We start from the raw sequence: 9,619 nt of genomic DNA on the forward strand, positions 1-9,619 counted from the left end.
CGCCGCTAGTAACACGTGTGTGGAACAGGTACCTGGTGGGTGTGGAGCCGCCGGTGCTGAAGCTGGAGTACCCCGCGGGCGCTCAGCCTCGCTACGTCAGCGCTGTACAGCGGGCGGCACAGCACCGCGCGCCCGCTCCACCACTGGTAATTTTCTTTATATAAATTTAAATAAATATCTTGAACGTACACACATGGTCGTCTATTCCTAGGGTAAGAAACTTAATGATTGGTTTACAGACAACAGACGATTGATATAGCTACATATGATTTTTATAAACATAAATAATACAACCGAGGTACTTATAGGGTACGGCAGGAAATTTCCTGCTCAAAATATGGAGCAGCCCGACTGAGGTAGTACCTTCTAGAAGATCACTGTTAAATAATACTGTTTTCAAGCATTGTTGGGTTCTTGTTGGTAAGTAAAAGGTGATCCTACAGAGCTCCTGGGGGGAATTAGGGATGGGGTCGGCAACGCGCTTGCGATGCTTCTGTGTATTCTATGTATATTACACCCAGACTCGGGGTAGGAATCCCCGGAGTAGAAAGCAGGGTCTATGTTAACTGTGCCAACGGGCTAGTCAAGGTTATCAATTCAAAATTATATATAGTCAAATCTCAACTTGACGGTATTGTATTTTTATTCTTTTCTTCTCAAAATAAACTAATGAAGAACTAAAATTTGTCTGATAATTCCATTATATTTATAATCTATTCGCGTCCAGAAAATAATGATTCATAGCTGTCACAATGCTTAGTTACGATCCTTGTTCATATTGACGAAAATAGACTTTTCAAACATAGTCAGTAAATAGAAGTAACAAAATTAAAAAAATAGTCACTATTTTCTTAACGCGAATATGTAGCATATATGATTATGCGTTTTTAATAACTGTAATTGTAAAACGTGAATTTCACTCATTATAAAAAACAACTTTTTTCGGATTTCATCACGGTTTATTAAATTTATTAGATGACCGACGTTTCGGATACTTTACAGCAACTATGCGGTCACGGGAGGAGTGTCCTCCCGTGACCATGGAAAAGTTGTTTGTTTTTTTTTTTTTTTTTTTTTTTTTTTTTCCCTTACTAAATACTGTTTATGCATAAGTATACACATAATTGCTTTCTAATTTCTAACATTATTATTTTTCTTATCTATGTCTATATTTACACTTATTTGCCTAGTTATCATATATGTACACTTATATTCTACTTACAATGTACACTTAACCTATGTTACTGTTAGTAACGATTTTTTTTTTTTTTTTTTTTTTTTTTCTTATATATATATTATTTTTTATATAGTTATTATTTGTTTATCTATGTATAAGTTATCTATTTCTGTTATTTACTTAAATTTCACTACATAACTATTTATTTATCTATTTTTTTATTTTATTTTATAGGTACATCCACAGTATTGTGGATGTATGGAAAAGTTGTTTAATATAGCGTTTTTCACAAATCGCGTATATTTAAGTCGGAGGTATCGGGAGACGAGGAGGGCGCGGGCGCCCGCAGCGGACCGGCGAGCCCCAACGAGGAGCTGCCCGCGGGCGCGGACGAGGCCACGAGGAAGCTGCTCCGGAGGAAGGAGCTACTCGAATCTCGCAAAGCGACGCTCGAGCAGCGCCGGCAACGAGTGCAGGTTTGTGAGATATTTGAGACACTTGAGATCCCTACTCCATGAAAATATCCTTGTACTTCGTTGAATTCGTATTATAAATCTTTAAAACAAATTTTTGTGTTGCTAATTGTAAATGTGTTTGCTTGAAAAGCCAACTTCAATTTGATAGTCAAGTAAATACGCATTTATTAGAGATTATTCAAAGAGTAAAAATGTAACAGTCCGATCTCGACTAAATTTAAATGGGACCACATGTCAAATACCGTCTATTGATTAAAAAAAGAATCATCAAAATCGGTACACCCAGTAAAAAATTGCACACATTAAAGAAAATACAGTCGAATTGAGATCGTGCTCTTTTTTTAAGTCTGTTAAAAAGTGTAGAAAATCGTTTATTTTTGACGTTTTTACTTTATATATTTGATTTGTATTTATAACATAAAATATTTATATCCTGTACAATAAACGTGATTTTTTTAAGCTTCTTTTTATAGATAATGGTACGGAACCCTTCGTGCGCGAGTCCGACTTTCACTTGGCCGGTTTTTTATATTTTTTTCTTAAAAGCAAGTTCAACTTGTTATTGCACATGTAATATATCGAATACGTAAACGTGTATAACTTGTTCGTTTCGTATAATATTACCGTTTTACATACATTATGTAAAAATAAAACGTTTACGGTTTTTTTTAAACATTTTTGGTAAATTTCTTTATAAAGTGATTCGTTCGCGATAGCAGATTTTTTAAATGGACTTCGAATATTAAATTCTCTACACACTTTAATATTCTGGTATAAATATAGTAATATAAATACTTGTGTATGAGGTGTGTGAATGTGCTATTAATGATTAAGGAATAAAGAGTTACTTATATTATTTCCTTAACAAAATGCCGGGTAAATAAGCCTCCTATCCTTCTTGATCTAACGCAGAAGATATTTGAACATGTTAGAACGTTCAGTCAATGTATTGACTCATAAAACGACGTCCAAGGTGGTCATTTATGATTATAAAGATTGATTGTCGTAATTAATACTGTAGTTGGCCGCTGATAAAACGTCGAGTGTGCGAACTCTGTTTACGACCAATGTTTATATCGCCTTGTATCCGGCACAGGCCATAAGAAAGTCATTGCCGTTCATGGGGGCAATCGAACAAGAGCCAGTACTGACTCTTGTCTGATACATTTAGAATGTTTAACGAAGATATCTCCATCACATTATTATCGAAATATTTTAATGTAGATCTTGAAGGATTAATGACGTGTTTTTACTACATACTGCATGCTTACATCTATTGTGTTTTCGATTACTAAATTAATTTGATCGTCATAATGAATTATGATACGCCTGGAAGCCTTAATTAGGGAATAGTAATTTAGATAAGGCTTTTATATACAATATATCATATTAAGTTCTGGCATTAAAGGTAATCATTTTAATAGCGAATTTTAATAACGGAGGTATCAAATATCGGTATTCAATCCTGATGTGAGTATCGTTGGTTAAATTCATTAGTCTGTAATAAAGTACAGATGCCTATCTCCGTGCATTTATTATATTTCATTTAATTAAATGGCGTTTCGTTTTCTGATGGAGATAGCTTTTAAAAAATATATAGAAACACAACTTTTAGTCCTATCTTTAAATTTCTCAATTGCATTACTGTGCTCATCGGTAACATCACATCTCACCACCATCAGTTGACTGGTAGAGATGAGATGAGTCTTTCAGAGAGATGTTCGCCTTTGTCAACTTTTTTATAATGGAAAACTGTAACTATATTTTAAAGTGCAATAAAGAATATATCATATTAATTTCTTATTCTTTGGATTGGTAATCGACTTCACCGAAAAGAGGTGCGTGCTACCTCCTAACTTTTTAGTAGTTGGACCGATTTTTTATTATTTTGTAATTGAAAGCTGAAGCGATCTGCTTGCCATGTAGTGCCGTTCAAATTTCATCGAGATCTGACGAATACTTTTTGAGTAATCTCTAATAATGCGCATTTACTTAACTTATTTATCGTCTACTACTTGCCGATGTAATTGAAGTTAGGTTTTGTTTCGTATATGCTTCATCCTGTAATATCCCACTACTGGGCATTGGCCTCTTTCCCCATGTAAGGAGAAGGATCAGACCACGGCAAACACCTGTATGACCAATACAAACGTTTGTCATGTGCGGGGATCGAACCCGCAACCGCCAGCGCAACGGGTACAATCCATGGCTGTGACCGTTGCGCCAACGCGTTTGTTTCGTTTGCGAGCTAACAATTATTTAATTATCGCTCAACTAATTTTCGGTCCGTTCGACAGGAGATGGTGAGCAGCAGCTGGGCGAGTGTGGAGGTGGAGGTGCGACCTCGCTGGCTGGTGCCCGACACCAACTGCTTCATCGACCACCTGCCGCTACTGCAGGCCGTGGCGGCGCCCGACCAGCCTTACCAGCTCGCCGTGCCTGTCGTGGGTCGGTACTCTTTTAACTTCTTTTTCTCTACTAGCCTGTTGGCGTCATTTTTGCTTCGCTGGTTGTGGGTTTTTCCTGTTCGATTCTGGGTATTAGTATGAAGAATTATATTATATTTATTAGTATGTGTATCTCTAAAAAAAAATATAGCTCTATCAGTCTGCTGTTAGCTATAACGCAAACATTCATATACTTATTTTCAATTTTTAGAATCGATAAATAAGGTTGTGCTCTAAATAGTGCATGATGAATCATATGAATTTAAATCCTATTTCAGAAAAACTCATGCTATTCACTAAAGTCGAATCGTGAATCATGTGTGCTGATGTACTTGTTGTTAGCGACATCGTACATAGCAACGAGTCGAATCTAGTTCGCTATCTGATAATCATACATATCTTTTAATTGAAATCGGCCGACGAATTAGTACCTATCTGGGCTGACTTCCACAACTATATTAATATCGAACCTGAATGAATGAATCTCGAACTTGAAGTGGTAGATAAAATAAAATAATTTTTTTATTTTACTTTGTGTACAATTCGACGACGCGTTACGGTCACAGCAATGGCCTTTGGCTATTGCATTGGCGGGTGCATGTTTGATTCCCGCACACGGCATACATTTGTGTTGGCCGTAAATATAATATATAAATCCTCGATGGGAGGACGTTGAGTGTGAGTTGTTTATTGAATTTTTAACATGCATATACAGTTGTGTCAGAGCTGGAAGGACTGCGGCGGTGCGCGCGCGTGGGCGGCAATGCTCGCGACGCGCTGGCGTGGCTGACGGGCGGCGGGACGGGCGGCGGGGCGGGCGGCGGGGCGGGCGGCGGGGCGGGCGGCGCGGGGGCGGCCAGCGTGAGGCTGGTGACGACGCGGGGCACGCTGCTGGCGGCGCGCGTGGCCTTCGCGGCCGAGCACGACGTGGCGCGCGGCACCAACGACGACCGCGTGCTGGCCACGGCGCTCAACCTGCACCTCAACCTCTCGGCCAATACTGCCACCAACACTGCCGCCAACACCACCAACACTGCCGCAGCTGACTCCGCCGATGCCTCCGTTGACAACGGTTTGTTTGTACCTTTCATAGATATAGTAAAAAAAGTAGATAATGCGCGGCCTTTGTTGTTAGTGAAGCCACAAAACTCGGCTCCTTCAAGTAAATACACGCGTTCACGCACACATATGCATCAAACTACGCTCATTTTCGTTAGTATGTCACGAGGCTTCATACAGTAACTTTGCTTATAAAACGCCGTCTTGTGTGATTAAATGGTGCAAAAACAATACCAAAGTAAACAAAAAATCTGAAGGAATATCGTTTCACACGTAAGTACATATAAAACTTTAAATTTATTGTTATTCCAAAATAATATTGAGGTTATTCGGAACTTATAATTTCAATGTCACGAAATGACGTACCACGGGAGTGTTGCCAGTAGTTCTTTTTTTCAATACCCCAAAATGTGGGTAAGTAAATTGTACGCAATCAGAAAAATAATTAAGTAAAAAGTAGACATAGTTATTGTTTTTTTTTCTCGTGTTATTTTATGTTACATAAATTGAAAATAAAAAAATCAAAATATATTTATGAATTATTAACTCGTTTGTTTTATGTTTTAACTTTTTACAATTTTTGAGTAAACTAGGTACCCATAATTTACTATCAAATTTCATGGTTTTAGGTTTCCAACGAATATTTTAATAAGAGGTGAATGGGTAGCGGCTGTAAGACTGAGAAAATGACCACGATTATGCTGGCCATGCGCATAAAGTCAATTTAATACGATTAGTGATTGAAAAATATTTGAACATAAGACTACATCATATTAGTAAAATGCAAACAATGACGATGACTCTGAGTTCTAAGCGACAAAAAATTTAAAAAACTTATACAACATAAAGGATTCTAGGTTTAAGAAAAATAGTTAAAAAAAAATCCGACTGCAAACTGAAAAGAGATAAAGTGAGGGGATAGAAAGTGTCCATTCATACGATTATCTTACGAATATATTTTTTTTATTATTCTACCGATTTTTTATTTTATTTTTAGTAAATTTATTTAAAACTATAAACAGGTTTTTATTTTCACATACCCATTTTACCTATATTAAATTAATTGTTTAATAAAAAATTTAGGGACTTTTTTTAAAAGGTGTCAACACTTCACTCACCCACACATCTTTAAAAAAGTGGCTTCAGTTTTCTGTTCTAGGTGCGTTATCTACCTTTTTTTACTTGATCTATGGTACCTTTATGATAAAAATGTATTTATGTATACAACTCGATCTGCACGCTAATCTAGCCGCCGACACTGTCGCCACCGACTCCGCGGATGCGTCCGCCGACAACGGTTTGTATCTCCCTAATAAGGTTTAGTAGTTAAGAAAATCTGAAGTTCTTTTAAGACAAAACTGTTCTGGAGTAGTGGCGCGTGTGCGTGCGCGGCGCTATAACATCGGATCATAATAAATAGAGGTAAATTTCTTCTAAATGGAGAAAGAGGTTTATTTCCAGCTGCGGAAAGTTGACAGTCTGAATCGATAATATACTGCATTTATGAAAGATAAGAAAATTCAAGCTTAGCTTTGAACCATTTTATTTTCTGGATAAGTTTTGAATTATTTGGTTTGGAATACAAAAAAAAAAAAAATTGAAACATCATTATATCAAAGTATCAATAAAGCGTGACGTTCTGATATTATTGAAAATTATTTGAAACTAGCAACAGAAGATGTACAATTTAAACTGTTGTATTTATAGACCTGTTGTCATGAAATATGTTAAAAATTTTGCTTTTATTACAAAAAAATTAAAAAAAATTATGTGGTTGTCATGAGACACCAGGCGGGGACGAAGTTTCTTCGGATAGTATAGAAGCAACACAATTAGAAGAAAAAAAAATTGTTGAATTTTATATATTTTTTCTAGTTCCTGATTTTTTTTAATTTTGTTGATTGGTTTTTAATTAAGTACATAAAAGTAGGGTATTTAGGAAATTTAGTATTTTAGAAAAGAACAAATACCGTAAAATAAAATAAATCAAACAAAATAATAATTCAAACTATTAAGTGAAATAAAAAAACATGTCTTTATTTATTTTTGTCGACAGTATAAAATTACATAAATAATTTAAAAAAAGTTTACTAGTAATGTTTTAGTTTTACAAACGTCACATTATACAGTCGTGTGACCGATATTACGTCACTTCCGTTATATATTTTTCTTACGGTTTGAGTATCACATTTTTATCAGTTCGGTCGCCCAGCCAAATGTCAAGCCTACCGTAAGGAACTTCGTTCCAATAAATGAACGCAGTTCGTCTAGTCTATGGTTGTGTAAACATTGTTTATTTTATCAGTCGGCTATCTACAATTTGTGTATATGTATGTATAAAAAAAAAAAAAAAAATAAAAAAATAACAATAACATTGCGGCTGTCGCAGGCGCGCGGCGCGTGCGCGCGGTGGTGCTGCTGACGGACGACCGCAACCTGCGCGTCAAGGCGCTGGCGGCCGAGCTGCCGGCGCGCGACCTGCCCTCCTTCGCGCTGTGGGCCGGCCTGCGGGTATGACGGCACCGCTCCACTCTGCCTCTGCCTCGCCGCTCGCTCTAGTCTATGTCCGCAACAAGCGAGCGGCTCGCCGCACTGGTATGCGATTACCGCAGATTAAAGACGCCTGCAACATTAATTATTGTATCACAAACGCGTCGTTGATCCCGCCCCCACTGCCCCCCAGGAGCTCCGGTAACCTTACTCAGCACAGGAATACTAACATTGCCTGAAAGCACTACAACACGAGGTACTTTCCCAGTCGGGCTGCTCCAGATTTTGAGCAGAATATTTTCTGCTGTGCCCTACCACACTACTACAAACTCTTTACTCTCACCTATGTAATACATTCTTACCTTCTCATGTAATACATTCTTACCTTCTCATATAAAAAATTGGTTCGTAATTAAATTAGGTTTGTGTCCACAATTAAGTAAGTTTCGTATCCCAGGATATATTTAATAAAACGGTAATGAAGTTTTATTTGTTTTACAGAATGCAAATGCGGAAAGCACTACTACGACTTCCGATGTTTGACTTTTCAGTTGCAACCCCAAAAACTACGCCTGTTTTAATTGAAATCTGTTACGGTTTAATGTTTGTGATGCGAATTTGTTACGTCACACGAGTTAGATTTAGAATCGAAATGAATTTTTCGTCGCCAATGTTCGTGTTCTGCAGCGAGAAGGCGACGTTCTGAACGTGTCACTTTAGTATAGGAATTGAATAGTTTAAGTAAAAATAATACACCAATAGAGAGATGTAACAATAATAAATTTGTTAAGAGCTTTAGGATTCCACCTCCGTGTTCCTGGGCCACATTTCATCGTTGGTTTATATTTTGGTCTCTTTTTTTTTTGTTAATTTTAAGCTATTGATTAATTGCATCTACAAAATGGTGTCACTGAGCTATTTTTATTTACTTTTTAAATATGTATATTAAGTATATTTTTTAATATTTTAAAAATGCTACGTTTAATAAATGAATTGTATTTCTTTACTACTGTTTATCTCTTATTCTTAACTACGTCTATTATACCTTGTTAACAACACTAGTAAAAATTTAGCTAACAAAATTTCTGCTTACCTTGTTGCTAGCTATTTTAAAAATATAGAGCACCTTAACACACCTAACATATTTATGAATTTCCGATTTCCTTTCGTATAATTTTAACGCGGCCTCAATATGTATGATGCCATTTAAAAAATTTCACTTTGCTCGGCAATTTATAACATTTTCAAAATCCATTTTATATTTTTACAAACATTGAAACGACTGCAGAGTAGATGAGTTTTAGAAATAAGAAATAAACACTGAACAAAGATAGTCCATCACGACTTTATATCGCACTATAAATATACATATACAAACATATACTTTGTTAAATGTTTAAAATATACACACTTTTACTATCTGATTTTATTGTGACGAATTCCAATGAAAATTTAATATAATATCATATATTCTTCTATTAGTTTGTTTTGCCTAACGCAGAACACGTTTTGATGGTACACTAAAATAGGGTTTTATTTTAGTAGATAATGTAAAGTGTTTATATTGAAATGCAGAATATAATGATTGACTACTATATAGATAAGAGTATTATTGTAACAAATACTTTTTTTTTTTAATTTTTGAAACAAATTTGATGCTGTTACATTTTTTTTTTGTCTTAATCATGATGTTAAATAAACATTGGTACTTGTATAAGGCTGTATTATTTCAAGAATGATTTCTTCTTATTGTTTTTAAACAATCGAAATTGATGCTATTTCAAGTTCTCTCTGCATCACATTTTTTTAATTCTGCAAACTCGAAATTCAAAGGACTCTTAACCAGTATTATAAAACGTTACTCTATACAGAAAATGAATAGTGAATCTATTTATGGTCGTAGAAGTGAGAAATTCCGATGTTAAGACTTGAGCAATGGGAATTGGCAATGTTCCGAGGCGAGGCAGCGC

At 35.9% G+C, this 9,619-nt stretch overlaps 1 protein-coding gene across 1 annotated transcript in view; it reads left to right on the forward strand.

Annotated features, from left to right (window-relative positions):
• Nucleotides 1-9,363, forward strand: part of LOC123653529 — a 43,139-nt gene extending 33,776 nt beyond the window's left edge. Inside the window, exons 20-24 of the mRNA XM_045589518.1 lie at nucleotides 29-146; nucleotides 1,486-1,653; nucleotides 3,951-4,101; nucleotides 4,816-5,172; nucleotides 8,151-9,363. Coding sequence (XP_045445474.1) covers nucleotides 29-146; nucleotides 1,486-1,653; nucleotides 3,951-4,101; nucleotides 4,816-5,172; nucleotides 8,151-8,230 — 874 coding nt within the window. The 3' untranslated portion in view covers nucleotides 8,231-9,363. The remainder of the gene's footprint in view (nucleotides 1-28; nucleotides 147-1,485; nucleotides 1,654-3,950; nucleotides 4,102-4,815; nucleotides 5,173-8,150) is intronic.
• Nucleotides 9,364-9,619: the final 256 nt, after the last annotated feature.

The sequence above is a fragment of the Melitaea cinxia genome, chromosome 5 (genome assembly GCF_905220565.1).
Source record: "Melitaea cinxia chromosome 5, ilMelCinx1.1, whole genome shotgun sequence".
In the NCBI taxonomy this organism is placed as follows: Eukaryota; Metazoa; Arthropoda; class Insecta; order Lepidoptera; family Nymphalidae; genus Melitaea; species Melitaea cinxia.